This window comes from Rana temporaria, chromosome 1 (assembly GCF_905171775.1).
Source record: "Rana temporaria chromosome 1, aRanTem1.1, whole genome shotgun sequence".
NCBI classification, from domain to species: domain Eukaryota; kingdom Metazoa; phylum Chordata; class Amphibia; order Anura; family Ranidae; genus Rana; species Rana temporaria.
Window position 1 is genome coordinate 116,020,086 of NC_053489.1, and position 25,802 is coordinate 116,045,887.

The following is a 25,802-nucleotide window of genomic DNA, read 5'->3' on the forward strand; positions in this document are numbered from 1 at the left end:
CTTTTTAATCATAAAAATCCAGGACATGCAACTGGAGTTCTTACTCAGGAACATGGTGGGAGGAGAAGACATTACATTTCATGCCGGCTAGAACAAGTAATCAAGGGTTTACTCAGCTGTATCAGAACAGTAGCTGCAAAAAATGTTGCTACTAGTAAAAAGCTGCAGACATTGTTTTATACCATTATTTAACCCTAATGGGTCTGTTCAACTCACAGATTACATCCTTGGTTCTCATCAAGTAAAGGTGGGATTAATAATTAAACTCCAGGAACAAGTACCTTAGAAAGAGAACAAGGCATCCACAGCAGGGGTAGCTCCTAATGAAAAAGGACTTTGGAAACATTGTGAGGTTTTATGTCTGCCAGCCACACTTTTCCCCCATGATGGATAGCTTGACACATGAACCATGTCATCAATCAAAAGTACTTATGGCTTTCCTAGCAACAGGGCATTGGATAACACCAGAGTTCATCAACATTGCTTCAAAATATACGGTTACTTTTCTTACCTGTGCCCTCCATAGTACAGAAAGAGTGTCCCGGATTCAGAAAGAAGTTACGCTGGCGTATCTATTGATACGCCGCGTAACTTCTAGGATGCGCCGGCATATCTTTTTTCTGTATTCAGAAAACAAGATACACCAGAATTTTGCTAAGATCCGACTGGCGTAAGCCTCTTACGCCTTCGTATCTTAGTTGCATATTTACGCTGGCCGCTAGGTGGCGCTTCCGTAGATTTACGCGAGGAATATGCAAATTAGGTAGATACGCCGATTCACAAACGTACGTACGCCCGGCGCATTTTTTACGCTGTTTATGTAAGGCTTTTTCCGGCGTAAAGTTACCCCTCATAAAGCAGGGGTAAGTCATGTTAGGTATGGACGTCGGAAAAGTACGAACAGCGTCGTATTTTACATCGTTTGCGTAAGTCGTCCGTGAATGGGGCTGTACGTAAGTTACGTTCACGTCGAAAGCATTGACTATTTGCGGCGTAATTGGGAGCATGCGGACTGGGATACGTCCACGGACGGCGCATGCGCCGTTCGAAAACAGCGTCAATTACGTGGGGTCATGATAGTTTAACATAAAACACGCCCACTACCAGCCAAATTTTAATTAGGCGGGCTTACGCAGACACATTTACACTACGCCGCCGTAACTTAGGGCGCAAGTTCTTTCTGAATACGGAACTTGCGCCCTAAGTTACGGCGGCATAGTGTATCGGAGATACATTATCGTATCTATCGGCGGGCGTAGCGTATCTGAATCTGGCCCAGTGTCTCCATACCAGCAAAGATTAAAATGTATACAAAATTATTATATTCAGATACCAGAGTCAAGATCTTATGATTATGGATTTGTCTGTGGACATGTTTTCTGGATGGCCAGAGGCATGACCAGTGGGACCAGTGGTAAATGCTACTACAAAGACCACAGCAAAAAAGTTGCTATCAGACGGAATCCCTTTGGGGTGTAGAAAGACTGGAATTAAAAAACAAACAAACAGCTAAGCTGATGTCAGAAAGAGGAAAATCATTGCTTTAGTGCTGGGGGTCAAATGATGATTTGCCAGGGGTCACCAAATCCTGGGCTGTTCCTTGCTCTACCAGCATTTTTGCGGCCGCCCAGCAGCCGCCCACTCGGCCTCTTCGCAGCCACCCATTCAGTTCACAGCATGGTTGGGGGGCGGAGACTAGAGGTTAGCTGACTGGTGAGGAATGTGAAGTGGGAGGGGCTGGAGGAGACCCCATCTCCTGATTTCCTCATAGGTGTCACTGCTACGAGACACCATAAAGTCGGAGACACAGTGAAGCCGGAGACACAGTGAGTAACACTACCTGCCATTAAAGTTGGCTGATCAGAACCCCCCCCCCCCCCCCCCCCAAGCATTTCCACTGATCCCAACTCCCCGCCAGCACTGCCACTCATTCCATCACCCCCCCCCCCCCTCCCACACCAAGGAGTAAGAGAAGGAATAAAAATAGAGAATACATGGAAGGGAGAGGAAAAAGGGGGAGGAACAAAGAAAAAGGGTAGAAAGAATAAGAAAGACGGCAAGAGAGGGATGGGGGGGGGGAATAAATTAGGATAGAGTGAGATAAAGGGGAAAGAAAGGAGAACAAAGAGAGAGTGGTACATCCTAAAATGTACCATAAGGGGGTTCAATACTGTATGAGTGTAAGGGACTCAGTGAGCGCAAATTACTTGTCTTGCCTTGGGTGCCGACAACCTACGCTACGAAAATAATTTTACTTTTAAGGGTCCCCACAACTTGGGAAATTTTATCAAGGGGTCACGGCACTAGAAGGTTGAGAACCGCTGCTTTAGTGTCTTTCAATATTTAGTGGCACCCAAAGGAAATACTGGACTCTCTCCCGATGAAACTCTTTTTTGGCAATGTACCATGCACAGGCTTATATTTTTCTATAGCAGCTGCAGGCTCTGCTCGCCCATAGGATATGTTGTCGCTTTGCAAAAGGTTTTTTTTTCTTTAACCAAAACGTATTTGCTTGTATTCTCATTGCTTCTAGATCCAATGACTTAGAAGGAACACATAAATTAAAGCCAGGGGACTTGCGATAAAGAAAAGATGGTGCCAGGAGTCTAGACCCAAGATATGCCGATTCATACTGTGTGCAGTTGATTACACCCACTTCAGTTAAGCTGAAGGAGAAGATGACTTGACTACAAGTCACTTGTTTCAAGAAACTGCTAAAATTAAAAAAAGCTAAATTTTGTTTCACAGGTTGTCTCGTCTTACATGCAAAGTCAACCCCTTTATTCAGATGTTGAAACTGCATTAAAAAAAAAGTAATGCCAGTAATTGGTGCGAGTTGAGTGTGTACACATTTTCAGCTCCGTACAGTAGCATCACTATGATGGATTAGGATTTCCTCCCGTCACGGTCTGAACAGAATAATGTGTAGACGATTTCTTCAATCAATTAACTGAGAACTATGGCCAGAGCTTTTTTGGCTATACTTCTCCTTGGAATTACAGAAGTTCCAGGACTTAGAATGGTGGTGGGAGCAGGTTAAGACTCCTTTCACACTGGGGCGTTTTTCAAGTGCTTTTGGCCCAAAAATAGCGCCTGTAAAGCGCCTGAAAAACGGCTCCCTTGCAGTTTGTGTGAAGGCTCGAGTGCTTTCACACTGAGGCGATGCGCTGGCAGGACGTTAGAAAAACTCATGCAAGCAGCATCTTTGGAGCGGTGAAGGAGCGGTGTATACACCGCCCCTGTCCATTAAAATGAATGGGCAGCGCAGTCGAACCGCCGGCAAAGCGCTGCTTTGAAGCGGCGCTTTGCGGTTGGTTTTAACCCTTTTCCCAGCCAATAGCAGGGGTTAAAAACACCCCGCTAGTGGCCGAATACCTCTGCAAAAGCAACGATAGGTTTACCGCCGACGCTGCCCCCGCCCCAGTGTGAAAGCAGCCTTAAGCTTAGACAGTTTTTGACTAAACTCCTGCTTTAAGTTGTTTAACTCTTCAGCATCTACCAAACACGGATATATACATTTAGGAGTGGACTGACCCATCAATTCTTCTATTCAGGAATAATATTTTAAGTAATTTTAAAATGTATAACTTGTGCCTGTAAAAAACACTCAGAACTTATGGGGGCTGTTCTGTGCTGTGGCTTCATAAGCACACAAACAGTGGATGACCTCAAACAACTTAAAGTGGAACGTTACCCATAACAACTTGATAAAAATAATGATCCTTAGCAAGAAACATACATTCCGCATTAATAATTATGCTACCAAAATTAATGTGTTCTGTAAAAATTGCTTAAAGCAGAGTTGCAGCCGTTTCTGTATTTATTAAGAGTCAGCAGCTACAAAACACACACTCTCCTGTCCCATGATCCAGCAATGTGGCCGCCCCAAAGCTTCGGTTCTCCGCCGCCTCTCCCTGGCATCACTAGTGTGGGCACCCAGGTGTGACAGCTTTCGGCTTCACATTGCGCATGCTTGAGTCGCATGGCTGAGCAATCTTCTGGAACCTGTGACGTGTCTCAGAAGATTGCAGGGAGGGAGGGAGGGGGAGAGGAGAACTTCCACTTGAGTCGCCTAGGTGGCGTGAGTGGAAGCTGGGTACCTGTCAAAACCATTTCCCCCCCAAAAAAATGACATGCCAAATGTGGCATGTCAGGAGGTTAGGAGTCCTTAACCACTTCAGCCCCGGACCATTTTTCTGGTCAACGACCGGGCCACTTTTTGCGATTCGGCACTGTGTCGTTTTAACTGACAATTGTGCGACGTGGCTCCCAAACAAAATTGGCGTCCTTTTTTTCCCACAAATAGAGCTTTATTTTAGTGGTATTTGATAACCTCTGCAGTTTTTATAGCTTGCGCTATAAACAAAAATAGAGTGACAAATTTGAAAAAAAAATCTATATTTTTTACTTTTTGCTGTAATAAATATCCCCCAAAAATATCTAAAAAACAATTTTTTTCCTCAGTATAGGCCGATAAATATTCTTCTACATATTTTTGGTAAAAATATTGCAATAAGAGTTTATTGATTGGTTTGCACAAAAATTATAGCGTCTACAAAATAGGAGATTTTTTTATTGGGATTTTTATTAATATTTTTTTTTTACTAGTAATGGCGGCGATCAGCGATTTTTAATCGGTACTGCGACCTTATGGTGGACACATGGGACACTTTTGACACATTTTTGGGACCATTGGCATTTTTATAGCGACCAGTGCTATAAAAATGCATTGATTACTGTAAAAATAGCACCGGCAAAGAAGGGGTTAACACTAGGGGGCGAGGAAGGGGTTAATTATGTTCCCTAGGTGTGTTCTAAATGAAGGGGGGTGGGTAGGACTGACTAGGGGAAATGACAAATCCATGTTCATACATTGTATGAACAGACAAACATTCTTTTCTCCCCCTGACAGGTCCGGGAGCTGTGTGTTTACACACACAGCTCCCGGTTCTCGCTCTGTAACGAGCGATCGCGGGTGCCCAGCCGGGCACGCACGTTGGCACCAGGGGTGAGGAGGGGGCGCGAAATGACGTATAGCTACGCGATTTCGCACAGCCGAGCCGACCTGCCGCCGTATAACTGCGGTGGCTGGTCGGCTAGTGGTTAAAGCACCCCTGAACTGCAGTAATTCTTTAGGCTGTCAGCCGATCAACCTCTACAAAATCGGCACAGTGCCTAAAAATAGAGAGCAACTGAGCACATGCAAAGCATGGTAGGACAGTGTATTACTGGATTCTAAACAGTATAGGCACGTCTTTTTTATCTTTTATATAGCTATACCTGCAAAAGGGAAGTGATTTGGAAGGACTTCATTTTCTGACTAAAGTTCCACTTTAAAAAATGTTTTTTTTTTGTCTTATAAAACTATACTACACTACAGCATTGTTGTAAAACAAAGACTGTCAAGCATCTACAAACAATGGAAATATCGTTTTGAAATAACTGACTAAACAATAAGGTATTTTTCTAACCAATAAGACACTTTCAACCAACATAAAAAGGTGCTACCATAATTGTATTCTGTACCTATAATTATCAAGTATTAGCCATTAAAAAGGATACATTGCAAATGCCAGAACGAGCATACACCAAACTATGCTGATATTCATCTCTTGTGATGGTCCCACAAAGCTGTAATAAGCTTCAGTTATCAAGTAAACCACAGTAGCAGCAACAGTGAAATCTACTAACCATTGATACTCAGGAAAATAATGGAGTGCTGGAATATAAAAAGAAAACATATTGTTAAGTATCACATTATTTCTAAAGTGAGAACATTTTTGAAATGTAATACATATACACAGCTTACTCACCTAAAGTGTCAACTTCGGTAACAGTCCTAGTATCCAAATGAAGGTCAATGTCTTTGGGAATGGTAAGTGGTTTATTTTCAATATGACCATTATATTTTCTAAAAAAGCAAAAAAAAAAAAAAAAAAATCAATCACAAGCTTATCTGTATAAAAGAAAAAAGCAAACATGCTACAGTCTTCCATTTTGTAAAGGTACAGATTTTTTCTCCCACACAAATAGAACTTTGTTTTGGTGGTATTTGATCACCACTAGGTTTATTTTTTGTAATATAAAAAAAAAAAAGAAATTATATAAAAATGTTACATGCTATAAAACATATATAAAAAGGTTTAAAAAAAAATCTGTCCAAACTGTTTTCTGCTACATGTCTTTTGTAAAAAAAAACAAAAAAAACAATAGGTGTATATTGATTAGTTTGTGCGACAGTTATAGCATCTACAAATTATAATAAAATTATATATATACACATATACACACACACATATATATATATATATATATATACACACACACACACACACACACACACACACACATACATACATACACACACACACACACACTACTAAATGACGACGGTGATCAGCGACTTATAACAGGACTGCAATAGTAGGACGGGAAATCTGACACTAACTGATGCTGGGGAGAACTGACTAACTGCCACTGACATTAATACAGTGTACAGTCGCGTTACTAATGACACTGGGTAGGAAGGAATTAACATCTAGGGCAATCAAAGGGTTAAATGTGTGCCTAACAATACAGGCATGCCCCACTTTTAAGTACACAATGGGGTTTATTTACTAAAGCTGGAAAGCACAAAATCAGGCTCACTTCTGCATAGAAATCAATGAGCTTCTAACCCCAACTTGTTAAATTATGCCTGGTAATAAAACCTGTAATTTCATTGGTTTCTGTGCAGAAGTGAGCCCGATTTTGTGCTTTCCAGCTTTAGTAAATAAACCCCATTGTGTACTTAAAAGTGGGGTATGCCTGTATGTAATGTGTGTGATATTTGCTGCTTTTACAAAGGATCTTGTTTTTTTCCCCCTGCAAGGCTCTGTTCCGTGAATCACTGAGTAGATCAGTGGGTGCCAGTTAATTATTGTCCGAGAACCGCTGACCGGCTTGTGCCGTAACGAATCACAGCAGGTGCGGGGATCACATACTAGGTATGTGATCCAGTGCAGAAAGGTCGCTTTACCGCCGTATTAGTACAGGAGGCGGTCAGCAAGTGGATAAGGCCTTGTCTACATGGGTGCCAGTAAAAATAGGTAGTGGTTCCCCTTGACCTCCCAGCCACAAATTGGCATGACCACTGCCCATGTTAGCACTTTCTGCTGCAGTTGCAGTGTGGCAAAAAAAATTATTTTTATATACAGCTTACCTGTAAAATCCTTTTCTTGAAGTACATCACGGGACACAGAGCAGCATAGCCATTACCATATGGGTTATAGAGTGTATCTTCAGGTGCTGGACACTGGCATTCTCAGACAGGAAGTCCCCTCCCTATATAACCCCCTCCCATAGTGGGAGTACCTCAGTTTTGAAGCAAGCAGTATGCCTCCCAAAATCTTCCCCATAAGAGGGGTGGGAGCTCTGTGTCCCGTGATGTACTTCAAGAAAAGGATTTTACAGGTTAAGCTGTATATAAAAATCCCTTTTTCTTTATCGTACATCACGGGACACAGAGCAGCATAGCCATTACCATATGGGATGTCCCAAAGCAATGTTCAATGAGGGGAGGGAGACATCACAATAGAAAAATCAATTCAAATTGAAATTAATGACGTAAGGGTGCCCCGGACCCGAGGGTCCTATACTGCAGCCTGCAGAACCGCCTGCCCAAAGGCTGCGTCAGCACTCCTCCTAACGTCCAACTGGTAAAATTTTGTGAACGTATGGACTGACGACCAGGTCGCCGCCCTGCACACCTGAGCCATGGAGATCTGGTGGTGCACTGCCCAGGAGGCGCCCATGGCCCTAGTAGAATGGGCCTTTACTGATAAGGGAGGAGATACTCCCTTTAAGCCGTAGGCCTGGACAATCAATTGTTTAATCCATCTAGAGATGGTGGATTTTGCTGCCGCCTGACCCTTTTTAGGTCCACCCCCTGAAGCAAGAGGCGATCCAAGGCGGCTAGCAGCGATGACCTCTTTGCCGGATCGATTGGTATACTTGACTCCTGAAAATGCGGAGGGGGGGGGGGTCCCAAAACTATAGCTTGTAGCCCGTGGCTACAGACGAGAGGACCCACTTGTCTGGGACTTTGGCTTCCCAAATTTCTGAAAAGAATTGAGTGGGGGCGCCCCTTCACAAAGCTGACTTGGGGGTCGGCTTTGCTGGCTTGCGAGACCAGGGTCTCTTGCCACCTGAGGCCTGTGGTTTATTGCCATAGTTTGAACGTGAGTGAGGCCGTCGATACTGCCTGGAGCCTGAAGGCCCTAGGGCTGGAGACGCCTGCCTCTTAAAAGTGGGACCCCGAGCTCTCTTCTTTACCGGTAAGAGTGTGCTCTTACCACTGGATATGGTCCGAATATACTTATCCAGATCCTCTCCGAATAGTCTTCCCCCATGAAAGGGTAAACCCGCCAACAACTTCGTGCACGGAGCCTCTGCCGACCAGTTCTTTAACCATAAGATGCTCCGCATGTGCACTAAGAGTAGTGACAACTGGGAAGCCTGGTGGATGGAGTCTTTAATAGCGTCCACCGCGAAACACAGGGCTCTAGGAAGGTCAGCTAGTTCACGAGCCTGATGAGCCAGAATATCCCTTAACATCTGTTTTGTCTGGTCCTTCAAGGCCTGACAAATGCCAATAGAAGCCACTGCCGGCTGGACTACTGCCCCTGCCGTGGAAAAAGAAGCCTTTAACAAGGTTTCCAGGCGCTTGTCAACCGGATCCTTGAACATCTGTATGTTTTCAACTAGGCACGTTAAGGATTTATTAACACAAGAGATGGCATCATCCACAGTAGGGAGCGCCCACTTTTTTGAAAACTTTTCCTCCATAGGATAGAGGATAGAAAACCTCTTAGGAGGAATAAAAATTCTATCAGGCTTCACCCAGTCCTGAAAAATCAAGTCTCCCAGAAGAGGGTGGACTGGGAAGACTGCGTTACTTAGTGGCGCCTTTAAGGAGCCCAAAGAGGAAACCGCAGGAACCTGTAGTTCTGGTACCGGCAGTTTAAACGCAGAGCTGACCATGTGCGTTAAGGACTGAATCCACAGACTTTCTGCCTGAGAGGCAGAAAATGGTTCTTCTATAGTGGATTCTTCCACATCGGAACCGACAAGGTGCTGTTCCTCCTGATCCTCATGCGATTCCAACTCCTCAGGGGAGAGGACCTCTGCATCCGAGGACACGAATTTAGGAGATGGGGATCTAACCCGTTTTCTTCCTGAAACCGAGTTGGCAATTAAAACTGCCAACCTCTGCTCTAGCCCACCCAGGGTGGATGTTAACATCTCCTCCGTGACATACACAGGGTTGGGTTGGATAGGGCCAGCCACAGCACCTAGCAACCCCGATGGCTCATCCAAGGCAGCTTCCTCAGGTCTTTCAGGAGAAGGTGGACCCGGCGGAGCCTGACCAAGATCCTCTGAGCCTGTGGTGCAACCCTTCTGTTTTTTAACATTTTTAGAATTTTTTGCCGTCCCCGAGCCTTTGGGAGCCATAGTACAATATTGAGATACTCTGCTAGCAACAACTAACTGTTGTGGCAAAAGGACCAAAAACCAGGCCAGGGGAATATTAGGATGAACCTATAGCCCCTGCCCCCTAGGAAGGAATAACAAGGAATTCCACCTTCCTATGTGCTGTGTTTATCCCAGCTACAGTCGCCCTGGTTGCTGTGAGAGACCTCTGGCTTTAACAAAATTAAGGTCCGAGTGGAGCCAGCTCCAGACCCGCAGGTCCCTATACCGCCACTGGGTGCCGCTGTGGTCCCGGGAATCGACTCCCTGCTGCTCTGAGAGCCCAACCGCCTGTCAGCCGTGCTGGACTGAAATGAGCACACTCGCAGCTTATGCTGCGACGTAGGGAACGCCCCCCCCCCCCCCCGACGTGGTTCGATGCGCCCGCCCCCTCCGCACGCCGCCGTGCACGATATCTCCTCGTGTACGGGTGCGCGTGTGACACTCGCAGCCCAGCATGGGGGGCCAGGGACGCCGCGCTGGAGGAGGAATCCGCGCCCAGGAACCCGTGGGACCGCTCAGCGTATACCCAGCAAAAAGGGTAAGACAAACAGGGGTCCTGAAGGAGCCACCTAATGTTTATCGTGGAGGGGTGGGCTGTCCTCCATTTTTCCTGATAGAAAAACGAGCCTTTCCCCTCACAACCCAGCAATAAAGCAACACATGCTAACACAGCCATTTTAGGGAGAATTACATGCATATACAGGGGAACAGACTTAAACCAACCTGTCTAAGAAGACATAGTGGAATGGTTGCCAGATGCAGAGCATAACTAAAGGCTACCCCAAGCAACTTCCTGTGGTGAATCCTGCCGTCGAACCAAGTCCCGCAGGCTTCCCATCTTACCTGCTCCATGCTGCAGGGTATTGCGTAGCAAGAGGCCCAATCTTCCCCCATCTCCGTGGGTATTGTTTCAGACCTTCAGGGACCCAGGTCCTAGAACAGGAACACCACTCCCCTGGACCTATACAGCATCCTGGCAACAGGGTCTTTTGGTCTGTAAAGAACCAAAGCCCTGGACCCCAGGATCCAGCCCTCCAAGGAGAGGCATTATAGGCAAAACCCCACGACTTGGGGCCCGGGTACTGTCCACCTTGGCTCTGAGGCACTCTGGACAGATCCGGTAAGCCTGCCCCAGTCCCAAGGACATTTAGAGGCATAGCTATTCCGTGACCAACACCTAAGACACTGGCGAAAAAACTGAGGTACACCCACTATGGGAGGGGGTTATATAGGGAGGGGACTTCCTGTCTGAGAATGCCAGTGTCTAGCACCTTTAGGTACACTCTATAACCCATATGGTAATGGCTATACTGCTCTGTGTCCCGTGATGTACGATAAAGAAATTGCACCACTGGTTGCATCTGACAGGTAATACTGGCACAAACATACCCATTCAAGTAAACGGCTGCCCTACAACGCGTGTAGTGCATGTGGTTGCTCAACGGTGCTGTGGTCTTTCAAGTGCTAAAATATCATATTCAACCTGCCTGTCAAATTGAAAACACTTCCCCTTTTGATCCAATGAGGTATCACCATATGCTGAATTTACTGCACATTTAATTCAGTTTACTCGCCAACTATAGCAGTAGAAATGATGTACTGTATACCTATATTTGCTAATTTAAATGCAACTTTCAGGCACCATGGCCAATGGTCTTACCATTTCCCTAAGGTCCCTTCCACACTGCTGCAATTAAAAAGTGCAGTGATTTCAGGGACTGCCTGTGTAAACTTGAGGTCTATGGACCTCAACTTGCATCAAAGTCGGACCAAAGTAGTACAGGGACTACTTTGAAGTCACACAGATATGAATGGTTATCATTGGGAATCATGGGGCATGACTTGCCATGCGACTCTGATGTCCACAGTCGCAGGACAAGTTGCACAAGTGTGAAAGGGGTCTAAACGTTTGTCAGTGTATACAAGGCTGGCCTCTACTTCCAAATAAAAACAGAGAAAAGAGAAGATGTTACACCACCCTCTTCTGTGGAATTCAGAACTATTATATTGTCCCAACCTACAAAAACAAAGCAGCATATGAAGCACACTAAAGGCACAGTGCAAATGCCAAAAAACAGGGCTCGACACAAGGCCAAAACCATATCTCATCATCTAAACTTTTGCTAAAGCAGCTGTAACACTGTACCATTTTTTTCCTTTTAATACTGAAGGGGCAGGTTTATTTGCTCATATTAGAGGCTTCATTCTGACTCCCCAGACAACCCCTGCCCAGGAAAACAGCTGGACTGTCAGAGGAAGGCCTCTGATACGTGTAGGCTGGCTGCACTTCTGGCTTCTGGAATATAGCTAAAAATTCAGCATGGGGCTGCTAGAGGATATAGCACTAATTATAATTACTTTTTTTATCAGAAACTGTAAAACATTTCTTTGTGCCAAGCTCATGTTTGTACATGCAAAATGAAGGAAAAAAACTTTCTGGACAGCCGCACTCCAAAAATAAATTGCTTTTATTGTAAAATCACACAAAAAGCATGCCACAGCAGAATAAGCTATGAATAAGCACTAAAGTTTGGTGTGAAATGCGTCAGCTTTTTACCCCGTCTGTTGTGGCATGTTTTTTGTGTGTTTTTTGATTTTACAATGAAAGCAATTTATTTGTAAACTGTCCAGAACGTTTTTCCTTCATCTTGCATCATTCCATGCATTGCCAGCACCCTGGGCTTTGGATCAGGTGAGGAGACTTTCTGATTAGTATCTTAGAGCGGTGATTTCTCTTTTTCATGTTTGTACATGGTTACACTAAAATGTACATTACGTTTTTTTTTTTTAAACAAGTGAAAGGTCTGATCTTAGAATGCAAGTATGAGATGGAGTTTGAGTGGTTCATATTTGTCAAATATGTTTTAGTGTCTGGCACCACCTGTCGAACCTTATGGATGTCTGTGTTAGGCCGGCTATACATGGTTTGAACCTTGGCCAGTTCAACAGGAACCGCCCGAGATTCGAACCATTAAAGGGCAGGCTCAATGTACCAAGTTGATCGATCAACTTGGGTACAACCAGCCTGACAGATTCTCTTGCGATTATTGCTAGTGGCTGCTATAGGTCTTCTCCCGGCAGGGATTGCTTCCCCTGTGTCGGTGGCAGATATTTGTTTGGCAGGAGGTATTCCCCTGTCAGCACTGTCTGTGTTAATGGGGGAATTATGTGAATTTCTTTCTTGCAACATGTGGTTGCAGAAAATAAATTTGCACGGTGTATGGCCTGCCTTAGTCAGAAAGTATATACAGTCACTTTATTGTCCTTACAGAGAGTTCACTCAATGCTTTATACTGAAAAAAAAAAGAAAAAGTTCTACATTGAAGTTTACAGAGCGGCTTATCACAATATCAGTCCCAGTACATTCCAGACATGATAAACTCTACCTGTCCTTTTTGCCCTTTCCTTTAAGCTGTTGCTTTCCAGCAAGTGTTCGTAACTCTTCCTCCGTGGGATGCTGATACCAATATAATCTGTAAAATAAACATTTATTTTATAGCATTATAACAACATAATGAGTTTTGTTCAATGCATGCATACAGAAAAAAAATCAAACACACATTACCACTTTAGTTACATTTTCAGCAAAGCTCTGATGCACCACAGAAATGTTGCATTACCTTCCATTGCAGAGAAGCCAACGAGCCAAAGAGTAATGCGGAATGATCTTCTGCAGGACGCTGGCCATTACCATTGTAACAACCAGCTGTACACCTATCACACCCTACAATAAAAAAGGGAGGGACAGAGTACATTAGTACTATAGTGTAGCAAAAAAAAAAAAAAAAATGCAGTTTGGCATAGGTACAGTTACATTTTTTTACATCTGGTCAACAAAACTGACTGTTCAAGTCATACAATTCTGATTGGCAAAAAAAAAAAAACTGTATGTCTAGATATATTTGTTTTTCCGCCCCCAGAAACCTAAATTGGGAAGGTTGATCAATTTGCAAGTGAAGTTTTAATTGAACATTCTAAAGCCCAGTACACACTATAAGGAGGAGGTTTACCATTGTTCAATGTCTTTGAAATTGCTAATATGTATAGAGAAATACAAAATACAAATGCCCAAGGGACTTTAAGAGACACAAGCAAGGAACATAAAAAATATAAAATTGTATTTAAACACACACACACACACACACACACACATACATACATACATACATACATACATATATATACACACACACACTATTTTTCCTCCTTTCTTGTGGAAGAAAAATGATAAATGGTTTTAAAAATGGTTTACAAAAAAATAGATGAAAGTCAATACTTTGTAGAACCACCTTTCGCTGGAATTACAGCTGCAAGTCTTTTTGTGTATGTCTCTACCAGCTTTGCATATGTAGAGAGTGAAATGTTTGCTCATTCTCCTTTGCAAAATAGTTCAGGCTCTGTCAAATTGGATGGAGAGCGTCTACGAACAGCAATTTTCAAGACTTGCCACAGATTCTCAATTGGATTTAGGTCTGGACTTTGACTGGGGCATTCTAACACATGACTATGCTTTGATCTAAAGCATTCCATTTTAGCTCTGGCTGTATGTTTATTTTCGTTGTCCTGCTGGAAGGTGAACCTCCACCCCAGTCTCAAGTCTTTTGCTGACTCCAACAGGTTTTCTTTTAAGATTGCCCTGTACTTGGCTCCATCCATCTTCCCATCAACTCTGACCAGCTTACCTGCCCCTGAAAAGCATCCCCACAACATGATGCTGCCACCATCATGATGTGTTCAGGGTTATGTGCAGTGTTAGTTTTCTGACACACATAGCATTTTGCCATTAGGTCAAAATGTAAAATGTTGGTCTCATCTGACCAGAGCACCTTCTTCCACATGTTTGCTGTGTCCCCCACATGGTCTCTCGCAAACTGCAAGCGGGACTTCTTATGGCTTTCTTTCAACAATGGCTTTCTTCTTGCCACTCTTCCATGAAGGCCAGATTTGTAAAGTGCACGACTAATAGTTGTCCTGACAGATTCTCCAACCTGAGCTGTGGATCTCTGCAGCTCCTCCAGAGTTACCATGGGCCTCTTGGCTGCTTCTCCGATTAATTCTATTCCTGCCCAGCCTGTCAATTTCGGTGGACGGCCATGTCTTGGTAGGTTTGCAGTTGTGCCATATTTTTTTTTTCCTTCATATGATGGATTGAACAACTAGTTCGCCAATAGAAGTTTAAAGCTTGGGATATTTTTTTTTTATAAACTAACCCTACTTTAAACTTCTCCACTACTTTATCCCTGACCTGTCTGGTGTGTTCCTTGGACTTCATGATGCTGTTTGTTCACCAAGATTCTCTAACAAACCTTTGAGGGCTTCACAAAACAGCTGTATTTATACTGAGATTATACTGAGGTGGACTTTATTTACTAATTTGATGACTTCTGAAGGCAATTGATTCCACTAGATAATAGTTAGGGGGTATCAGAATAAAGGGGGCTGAATACAAATGTGCGCCACACTTTTCATATATTTGTAAAAAAAATTGAAAACCATTTAAAAAATGTCTTCCACTTTACAATTATGTGACACCTTGTGTTGGTCTATCACATAAAATACATTTACGTTTTTGGTTGCAACATGACAAAATGTGAAAAATTTTCAAGGGGTATGAATACTTTGTCCTAGGATTTCAAATGAGTGAAAAAAAAATATATTTTAGTGTTTGATTAACATTTTGTATATTTTATATTCATGGTTTGTGTCTCTAAAAGTCCCTTGGGCATTTATTTTTTGCATTTCCGTAATTACAGGGACTGAGACACACTCATGCCTTACACATGCCAGCTCAATCTTTGATTGCCATTATACATACACACGACTATTCCTTTGCGTGGTCTTTCGTATTTGTTTTTTCTTGTACGAAAACAGTACACATTTGAAGAAGATATTTTTTTGGGGCGTTCATCCCTTAGTAAATTTTTGTTTGGTGGGTTGGAATCGGATGTCGAAAGTTGTTTACACACTATGCGATCATCGAACAATCTGTCCAAATACAGAATTGTTTGTCCGATCTTCTTATAGTGTGCACCCTGCTTAAATGTACACTTTCGGGAAAGTTTCCTAGTTTCAAATGGCACCTCCAAAACAAAAAATATAAAATATCAGCATCACCACCACTGTTCAATGAGCAGGAAGCCAATCCAAAAAGCAGTAAAACTGACCCAGAAACCAACACTACTAACCTAGGTAGTAGCAATGTGATCATGTTGTCTTTCAGAGCTGTGTGTACCACAAAATTACAAATCTTTTGGCAAGTGGAAAAACAATTGTGCATTTAGAGGATTGCCCGGGGTCCAACTTGAAAGTGAAATTATAGTTTGTTTTCTTAAATGCCGCTTTACAAATTTTGCCCACAAACTTACCGCTTTGGAGTCCCAACCCCACAGGCCTTTTTGGGTTGAATGACTGTCATCCAACTTACTTCCTGTGAACCACCTATAGGTGCGATATCACCCAGCCCGTGTGTCATGGAGCTCCTGAACTGAGTGGTGCTGACTGGTCATTATCCGAGGACTGTTCAGTCTGGAGAAAAGGACCTCTACCGAGAAAGAAGGGGGACCTCTGACATCACAAGGTTGGACTTAAGACTTCAGGAATTAAAAAAAATGGTATGTTTATGGATCTTTGTATTAAAATAAAATAAAAAAGTGGCAGAGGGGTTGAGTCATGCTTTAAAGTTTGTGCTGCAACCAACATTTATTTTCCAATTTGATACCTTTATTTGTATCGTTTTATTAAAGCCAGATGGAATATTAATCTAAGACAGGGTTCGACAAACTCCAGGTGCCAGGTCGCCGCGGCGACCAGAAACCGCGTCCTGGCGCCTGGGCTGCCGCCAGCCCACTCACTGCAACTCCCAACACCCCAGACATGCAGCTCCGGCGCCAATCATTTCCCTCCCCCGGCTGGTCACCATGGTTTCCCTGGAGGCGGACAGTAGTCCGGTGTCCAGCTGTGAGCGACATGGGAGGGGAGAGGGCCGGCCTCCTCTCCTCACACAGCCGTTGTCCCCTCCTCTTTCCCAATGCTCGAGCAGGGTCCGAGGTGTTCTGTGGAGGAAGAGGAGGTGGCGCTGGGAGCTTGTCACAACCTCCGTCCACTAGTTGTTGAGTCAGTGAGTGGATTCATGTGCTCCCCTTCCCCGGCCCCTCCCCTTCTCCCGCGCTCTGCGGATCTCCTAACATATGCAGAGCGTGGATAACGGCCCCCTGGCTGAGCAGCTCCCTGACCTTATCTCCAGGATGGAGGGCCATAGTGAAGGACCTGTCAGAGCAGGCATTGCGATCAGCGGGGAGCCAGTCTGCCGGAGTCTCAAGGTACATACAGCATGTCCTGCTGCCCGACACATCCTGTAATGTCACTCCCTGACGAGGGCACCCCGAACAACCCTATCAGCCGCCTGTCTTCTCATACACACACAGCCCTAATGATATGATGCCGTCTACTGTCCCCTGTCGTCATCATCATCATTCCCCCTCATCAATTCCCTGTTCCTGGAATCCCAACACCCTACCTCCGATTCCTGTCATCTAAACTTTTTATCATCATCCCCCCTGTACCCCCTGTCATATGCATCCCCCTGTCATCACCCCCCTGTCATATGCATCTCCCTGTCCCCCCTGCCATATGCATTCCCCCTGTCATCACCATCCCCCCTGTACCCCCTGCCATATGCATCCCCACCATCATCCCCCCTACACCCCCTGCCATATCCATCCCCCTGTACCCCATTGTCAGCTTCCTACTAACATACCCCCTGTACCTCACTGCCAGCTTCCTTCCACTCCACCCCCTTAAATTTACTGGTGCACATCACATATGATGGACGCAGGGACAATTTTTTTCTTTCAGACATCATCAATGGGCAGGGACTTTTGTTTCCTTTCAGTGATACCATAGTGCAGTGACCCATGTATTTTTTTTTGTGGGGGGGCACACGTAGTTGGTCTTGCCTAGGGTGAAAAATAGCCTAGCACCGGCCCTGGGAGTAATATGCCCATGCGGCCTGAGGAAAACAGCATGAGTTTAGAACGGTGGCGGTGCTCAATTCTCCTTGTATGGAGCCGGCGCAGCATTCTGGACCCTCTCTCCGGACTGAAGCCCTGGTCTTTTTGCCACCTAGCAAAGCCCCTGCCCCAGGCGCTGACAAACCACACTACGCAACAAAAAAAAAAAACTGTCTCCTAACTTTTTTAGCCAGCTGCTAGATTCAAAGCAAATTTGTCAAGCCCCATCTAAGATCTTTAACGTCTTCCAGTGCCTTTCCCCTAATGACTGAAAAAAAGAAAAAAGAAACACATACACTACCACCCTTTACTTCAGGCTTGTTCACAGACAAGCCCTTCTCAGTGTTGGTTACAGAGGGCTCAATCTGCAACAATTGCCACATCAAAAGAAGTGACCATTCCTCCATGTGCCAAATGTCCATATCGGGTAAGAGACAACAGAAACAGATATTTATCAAATTTTTCTTCCCATCTGTTCAGTATCAAAGCAAATATCTATCCTTGAAAGTAGGAGGACACCCATACACAGGTCAGTGCATGAGCCTATACACAGGTCATTTCACTACACAAAAAAATCTAATAAATGTCAAGCTTATCAGCTACAAACCTTTTGCACCTAAAACAAATATTGTATCTACAAAGAGCAGAACAATTACCCTAAAACGCATGCACAATACCATAAAAGCATGCTACTATTGAAGGTTATAAGTTGTATCCAAGTAACAAGTTTTCCATGTGAAAAAAAAAAACACTTATCAGCAAGGTGAAAGCAGATACAACACATAGCTGGAAATTACAAGGTCATCAACACACAAACATTAATACTGCTAAAGCACAGCAGTCTCAATGCCACATTTCTGGTGTTTTTCCCATACCAAAAAAAAAAAGCAACATTTAATCCTTGGGTAAGACAAATATGCCACATCACTAGACATATGGGAAATAGAATAATCCATATGTTTGAGATATATGATCTACTCAAGACTAAAGCCTGGTACACACTATTTGACCGGAGCTACTGTACTAACGATCTGACGTTAATACAGCAATTTTCCCTGCTGAGCCGTTTGTGTTCTGTTGACTCCCCACCCCCCCCAGAACACCCTGATCAGCGCTCTTAGTCAATAGGGCTCAGGAACCAGTCTACTGCTGGTTTTCTAGCATGCTCGTCCGACAGAAGTCGGCCAAACAGCCGGCTTCTGTGGGACAGGGTGCCATACGCATGGGCCAAACGTTGGCCGTTTTTTATTGAACCGGCCAATGTCAGACGTCATTCGGCTCGTGTGTACGAGGCTTAAAGGGGTTGTATGCATTAAGATAAAAAGCCTTCTGTGTGCAACAGCCTCCCCTCAGCCCCCCTAACACTTACCCAAGGTCCCTCTCTGTCCAGCGATGTCCACAAGTGTCTCAGCCGTCCGATATTCTCCTTCTTGATTGGCTGAGACACAGTAGGGGCATCATTGGCTCCCACTGTTGTCAAAGTCAGCTAGCCAATCAGGGTAGAGAGGGACCTGAAGAGGAGGGACCTGAGAAGAGGAGAATCCAGGCTGCAAATCTACTGCAACAGAGCAGGTGAGTATAACATATTTATTATTTTTATAGGGAAGAAAAAAACAACATTTTACAATCACTTTAAGGGTGCAAACACATTTGCAAATGCATCAGGCCTCTGATTACATGCGAGAACCACAGCGGGGGCTCCCACAATTAGAAACATTGAAAACAAGAGGCTGTCGGTTCCCAAAGCTAAATCGCAACCACACACTTAATCTCTCATGCAGCGATCGGCCCAAGGCGCAGACTGCCTGCATCCAAGGCTGGTCACTTGCCTGTGATTGCTGCATGAGTGATTACACGCAGGTGGGCATCATAAACTGCGGGAGCCGGCAACCTCCCACTGTTTTCAAAGGAGTTGCCTCTCACAGTTGATCACTGGGGTTCTCGTGTGTAAATTGAAGGCAGGCTCCCCAAAGCGGACCCAAATGCTAAATTAATTTTGACTGGTTCCTGATGAACCTGCAGAAATTTGCTAAGTGGGTGACCCTCAGTGAGAGAAATAGTGCCCCAAGGGCCGCATAAAGGCTACCAAAGGGCCACATCTGGCCCTCGGGGCACAGTTTGGAGACCCCTGTTATAGAGCATGGGTCTTCAAACTATGGCCCTCCAGTTGTTCAGGAACTACAATTCCCATCATGCCTAGTCATGTCTGTGAATGTCAGAGTTTTACAATGCCTCATGGGATGTGTAGTTCCGCAACAGCTGGAGGGCCGTAGTTTGAGGATCCCTGTTATAGAGAATGAATTTATCCTTTAAATAAAATACACACACACACACACACACACACATACAGTATATATTACACACAGCTTGATGAAGGACATGTGTTAGTCCGAAACTGTGCAGTCACTTGTAAACCGTTATATGCATGAAGCTTTGAAGTAAAGAAATTCAACTGAAATGGCATCACCAATTTTTGATACATGTCTGGTGAAAGAAAGGAGTGCCACATCAGATGTAATCCTTTTTAAGGAAATCAACCATAAGGCAGAGGTGCCCCACCTTGGTAATTATATAAATATAACATTTATTTTTTTAACTTAATTGAATTATTGTACTGAAGTTAAGCACTTCCGTCTTTCTCTCGAAGGAGCCCTGCAGCTCATGCACAAATTTCCCTGCGCAATGCACAAGAATGGGACAGTTGTGGAAGTCCCAAAGCTTGGTGGGTCTACACGTGCATGGAAAGTCACCCGCGCATAAGCACATGTGCTGAAGAGCTCTGCCCAAGAGCCCTTTGGTACATCTACACAAATACCAGAATAAAAATACAATTAAATAAAAAAAATGGCAACACTAGAAGGTACAAGGTGGGGCCAAATGAAAGGAACTGCAATTCCTTGAGAATAATTTTTTTTTGTTTTCATGCATTTCGTCTGGAACTTTTATTATTATTTATTTTTTTAACATGAAAGTGAAAATTGTAAAAAATTATTATTATTTGCAAATAACGTTACCATACTTTGTACCAGAAACAGAATTTGTGTGTAATTTTAAGGGTAATAAATTACAGAATAAAATGTTACGCTTCTGTTTACAGTGAAACGTTTACAATATTTCAAAAAGAAAGCCTAGTTCCCCTTGGTCCCCATCCCTCCCACAAAAATAATATAATTGGTCATCACAAAGTTATTGTGGAATACACAGGGCAATAGGGAAAATGTAAAATAAAATTCTGGTCTATAGGGAGTACAAATATGAGAACCGATTTGGTAAAAGTCCGTATCCAATAGGTTTTAGGGCAGGGTTCACACTGTGTGATTCCTGCGCATTCCCGTGTGGTGACATTTTCAAGCCTTCTTTTGAAGGGGCTGAAATTCCACCAGAATGGGGAGAGAGTAGTACATGCACTACCTTAAAAAGAAAATGCATGGCACCGTTTGGTTGTGTTGCACTTGCTATCTGCATTTGGGGTGCCATTAACATTACATTGGCACCTGCAGCAGATTGCAAAAGCAGCGCATGTTAAGCACGATGCGAGAATCCACCCACACACATATACAAGAACTTGTACTTCTGCCTACATTTTTGATCACTAGTTATGATTGAAAAAAAAAAAAACTATGCCATACAGCAACTAGATATGAATCTGCAGTCATTAAAGTATATTTCAATGTAATAATTATCAACATTTACTAAATTAATCCATTGTAAGTAAGGCCCTCATCATACTTGGGAAATAAGAAATCACAGCAAAGCGACCAATTTGTGTTTGCTTTGATGATTGTCACATGGCAAAGTGCACATGTAATATATATATATATATATATATATATATATATATATATATATATATATATATATATATATGTAAAAAAAATAAAAAACGCATTTGCACAATGTAAATGTGGCCATGTGAATGGACTGTGCATGAGGTGCAGAAATTCCCTATTCAAAGCACTAGTGGGAATCTGTGTTCCCCCTAAGCAATATGTGAATGGGGCCTCAAGGGGCTGTCCTATGTGCGACATGCAGAAACACAATTTACAAATCGCGAACAGGAACCTGTGTTCTTGTTAAGAGATTTTTAAATGGGGCCCCAAGCATAAACTGCACTTGTTTTATTTTTTTTTTGTAAATCTTTTTTTATGTTTCCTAATAAAATGCAAATATTTCACACCGTAAAAAATAAAAAAATAAAATAATATACACCATGCCTGTAATCGTCGGTGACTACAGCCAAAGTAACACATGCAAAAGGTTTAACACTCAGAAAAGGAATGAAAACTTACTACACATACATAGTAATCATTCCGAGACAGTGAGGAAAGGACAAAGATCTGACATTGAAACTCCAGAACATATTTCAATGTCATCAATGTATTTCCTTTCAAAGAAAATCCTCAGAAACCTTTCAACTCATATTTTAATGTTCAATTAATATGTAAATTCACCCTAAAAGGGGATTTTTTCTGCTTTATATCCTCCCCGTCTCTTTTACCCGTGGTGATTTTTTCGGGGGAGCATGTACCTAGTTTTGATAAGTACCGGCTCCCACTTACACTTGGATTGCCTAGGTGATCTGAAGATGAAGTTCAGTGCCCCTCTCTTTGCCTGCAGCCTTCAAGGACACGTCACAGGTCAGAGAAGGATGTGGGACTATTCAAGCTTGCACATGTGTAGTGGGCAGCCATCTGTGACGCAGCAAGGAGTTACAACCACAGTAAACATGGTGGCGCCGAGGACTCGAAGACCCATGAGGAACTGGATCGGACGAAAACAGCACTGGATCCCTGGACACAAAAGTGTCCTTTTATTAAAAGCCAGCAGCCACAAGATTTGTAGTTGCGGACTTGTATTTTTTTTTCTTTCTAGGGTGAAGATCCTCTTTAACTGCAAACACACCACAAGACCATATACTATACATGCATTAACTCAAGATGAATATTAACTCACCATTTTTCCGGTAAAGGCTTGCGCTCCTTAACTCTTGACAACGTGGCTTTGTGTTCCGATATCATAAATAGGCACTAAAATGTTAAGAAGTGAAATTCTTAGTACCAAGATAAAATACTACATATGTGGTATTGTCCATTCAATAAACTATACAATTTAAAATGACGCTTCCACTGAACTCATACACTAAAACCAGACTGTATGTAAACTTCTTGCAGTAGTTCTCAGGTCTTGAAGCAGAAATACCTGAAGCAGCAGCTACAAGGTGTGTCCTTACAGGACAAGGAACTCCCATGCTGCATATATTAGCATTCAATGAGAACCGAGTGAATAAGTACAATGGGGACAGAATGAGGATGTGTAATAAAACACACTGTACATGGAATCCAAAGGGCATACTTAAACATTGCACTTGAAAGCCATGTGAAAGTTAACACTAATGCAATTTGGTAAAATTGTACATAGGTAAATATTTTAACTGGCATATTAGGAAGTAGCAGAAAAAGGCATTCAAAAGTATAACAAAAGACATATCACCCTTTGTTATAAGCCTCTGCACTAATTATATATATACACACACATACACACAGTAAAACCTTGGTTTGCAAGCATAATTGGTTCCAGAAACATGCTTGTAATCCAAAGCACTTGAATATCAAAGCATTTTTCTTACTGGGTATAAAAGAGAAGAGAGGCAGTGTAGTAATAAGTTGCTAAATGTTGTACCGTCATTAAATGTAACCATATTGCTACACTTAGAGGCTCTTCTCTTCTTTGTTATACTCAGTTGTGACATGACGCTACTCTTATATCAAGACATCGCTTGTATATCAAGGCAAAAATGCATTAAAACATTTTGCTTGTCTTGAAAAACGCTCTCAAACCAAGGTGTATATATATATATATATATATATATATATATGTGTGAATAAATAAAAAACGTAATGCCCCATACACAGTCTGGCTTCTGCCCGTCCAAACTCACAATGGAATTCTGACGGAGTAAAAGAGAACATGTCTCTATCTAAACGCCGATGGAATTCCTTGGAAAAGCCGATGGAAAAATACTGATGGGGCATACACACGGGAGGAATTTCCGATGGAAAAAGTCAGTCAGTGGACTTTTTCCATCAGAAATTCGGATCGTGTGTACAGGGCTTTAGGCCACTTTCACACTGAGGCATTTTACTGCCTCTTCTGCAGCCCCAGTCAACGTGGCTAGCACCCCAGTGTGAATGTAGCCTTAGATATACTTTATCCACTTCAGTACAAGGCACTTATAAACCTCAGCAAAGGAAAATATTTTTTTGTTCCTCATATAGTAGCTAGATTGGTACTTGTTTAGATTGTCATAGATATGCCTTTAGATGTACTTTAATCACTTCTATAAAAGGCACTTATACACCTTCCTGTCCAGACCAATTTTCAGAGCTCTCTCATTTTGAATGACAAATGCAAAGTTATGCAACAATGTACCCAAACAAATTTGTTTCCATTTTTTTTCTTACAAATAGAGCTTTTTTTTGGTGGCATTTGATCACTGGGGTTTTCATTCTTTGCGCTACAAATAGAAAAACTTTTTTTTTTTTTTTATTTCTATTACAAAACTGTAAATAAGCAAGTTTTCTCCTTCACTGATGGGGACTGATGAGGCAGTACTGGTTGGCACCGATAAGCAGCACAGATGGGCACTCATAGGTAGCACTGATCAAAGGCGCTGCGATGGGCAGAGTGCCATCCCTAATGGGCATTGATTGGCATGCCTGGTGGGATTACCTGGTGGTCATGGGTGGACACCCCTGGTGTCCATGTGTGGGTATCCAGTGCAGATCCCCACCCCTGTCAGGAGAGCAGCCGATCGGCTCACGTCTGTCAGCGAGATTAGAGGAAAAGTCAATATATGGCTCTGTTTACACAGTGATCAGCTGTGATTGGACACAGCTGATCACGTGTTAAAGAGCCTCCGCCAGACTGAAACACCACCAATCGCGGCTTATCCTGCTGGACGTCATATGATGCCCAGTCAGGATAACACTGAACCACCAGGCCATCATTCTGCTTTAGGCTGGGCGGGAAGTGGTTAATCATTTCCTGTCCAGCATGCGCATTGTTGCGTGTGTATACACTACTTTGCAAAGGTTTTAGGCAGGTGTGAAAAAATGGTGCTGTGATCAAGGCTTGTAAGCCGCTACGCGTGGGCCCCTGTATGTTTTTACTCATTTTTTTTTTATGCAGCAATAAAGAAGCAACAAGGGTGGTTGTAGTTGCCATCTCTATTCTTTGTATTTATTACAGGTGTGAAAAAATGCTGCTTAAGAATGCTTTTAGAAATAGTGTTGATAGTTTTGTTGTAAAATTGTAAATCGTTTATTTATTTTGCAATGAACAATACAGAAAGTAAATGAACAAAAGGGGAATCCAAATCAATATTTGGTGGGACATGGAAACAAGGCTGAGAGACTCAAATATGCATGAAAACAGGAAATGGGGTACAGGAAACTGGCCAGTGCTCTGCACTAATGAAGGAGATCGATTGTTCGGCGAAGAGCGATACAATAATGAGTGTCTGCAGACAACAATGAAACATGGTGGAGGTTCCTTGCAAGTTTAGGATTGCATGTCTGCAAATGGAGTTGGAGATTTGGTCAGTATCAATGGAGTCAGGTAGATGTTTGGCTGGCTCCAAATGTATTCTTCAGCAGGGCAACAACCACATTGGCTGTACATGTTGGCTAATGATATTGGCTGTATGTGTATATTCCTGAAATCAAAGCAAGGGGCTGAGTGGCTCTTCAGGCGCCCAGACACTTTTACTGGTCCGGAAAGTTAGACCGCCATTCCTGGGCCCTCCTAATTCCACTGGTGAGCCTGGGACCGCTACACTCTGTCAGGCCGGCTGCAGGGACACCTTTGCCATGAAAGCAAGAGGAGATCGCTCTTAAAGCTGAACTCAGGGCATTTTTATTTTCCCATGAAGTGGGGCTGTACCTGCACTGCATGGGTTAACTGCTTGTTTTGTCATAGGCTGGCCAGAAATTGGTATACTCACCCGATCCTCCACTCCAACAGGAAATGGCTGGGGTTGCAGGGACAGGTCTTGTGCAGGGAGGATTAGGCAAGTATATCCCTGCTCTCCATTCCTCTAGACAAGGGATCTCCAAACTAAGGCCCTTCAGCTGTTAAGGAACTATGTGTCCCATGAGGCTTTGCAAAACTCTTTAACATTCACAATAATGACTAGGTATGATGGGAATTGTAGTTCCTGAACAACTGGAGGGCCATAGTTTGGAGACCCCTGCTAGTCTAGACAATGGATCTCCAAACTAT

The 25,802-nt window shown here is 43.3% G+C and overlaps 1 protein-coding gene across 3 annotated transcripts in view; it reads right to left on the reverse strand.

Annotated features, from left to right (window-relative positions):
* Positions 1-25,802, reverse strand: part of TMEM161B (transmembrane protein 161B) — a 48,339-nt gene that overhangs the window by 15,058 nt on the left and 7,479 nt on the right. The window contains exons 1-6 of one of the 3 annotated variants that reach the window (XM_040341882.1): positions 22,661-22,685; positions 22,476-22,549; positions 13,134-13,237; positions 12,900-12,986; positions 5,814-5,911; positions 5,563-5,719 (exon numbers count right to left, since the gene is read on the reverse strand). In XM_040341882.1, coding sequence (XP_040197816.1) covers positions 5,563-5,719; positions 5,814-5,911; positions 12,900-12,986; positions 13,134-13,237; positions 22,476-22,478 — 449 coding nt within the window. In that variant the 5' untranslated portion in view covers positions 22,479-22,549; positions 22,661-22,685. Of the gene's footprint in view, positions 1-5,562; positions 5,720-5,813; positions 5,912-12,899; positions 12,987-13,133; positions 13,238-22,475; positions 22,550-22,654; positions 22,686-25,802 lie in introns of those variants that run through there. The other 2 variants (XM_040341875.1, XM_040341869.1) reach the window with 2 other exon arrangements.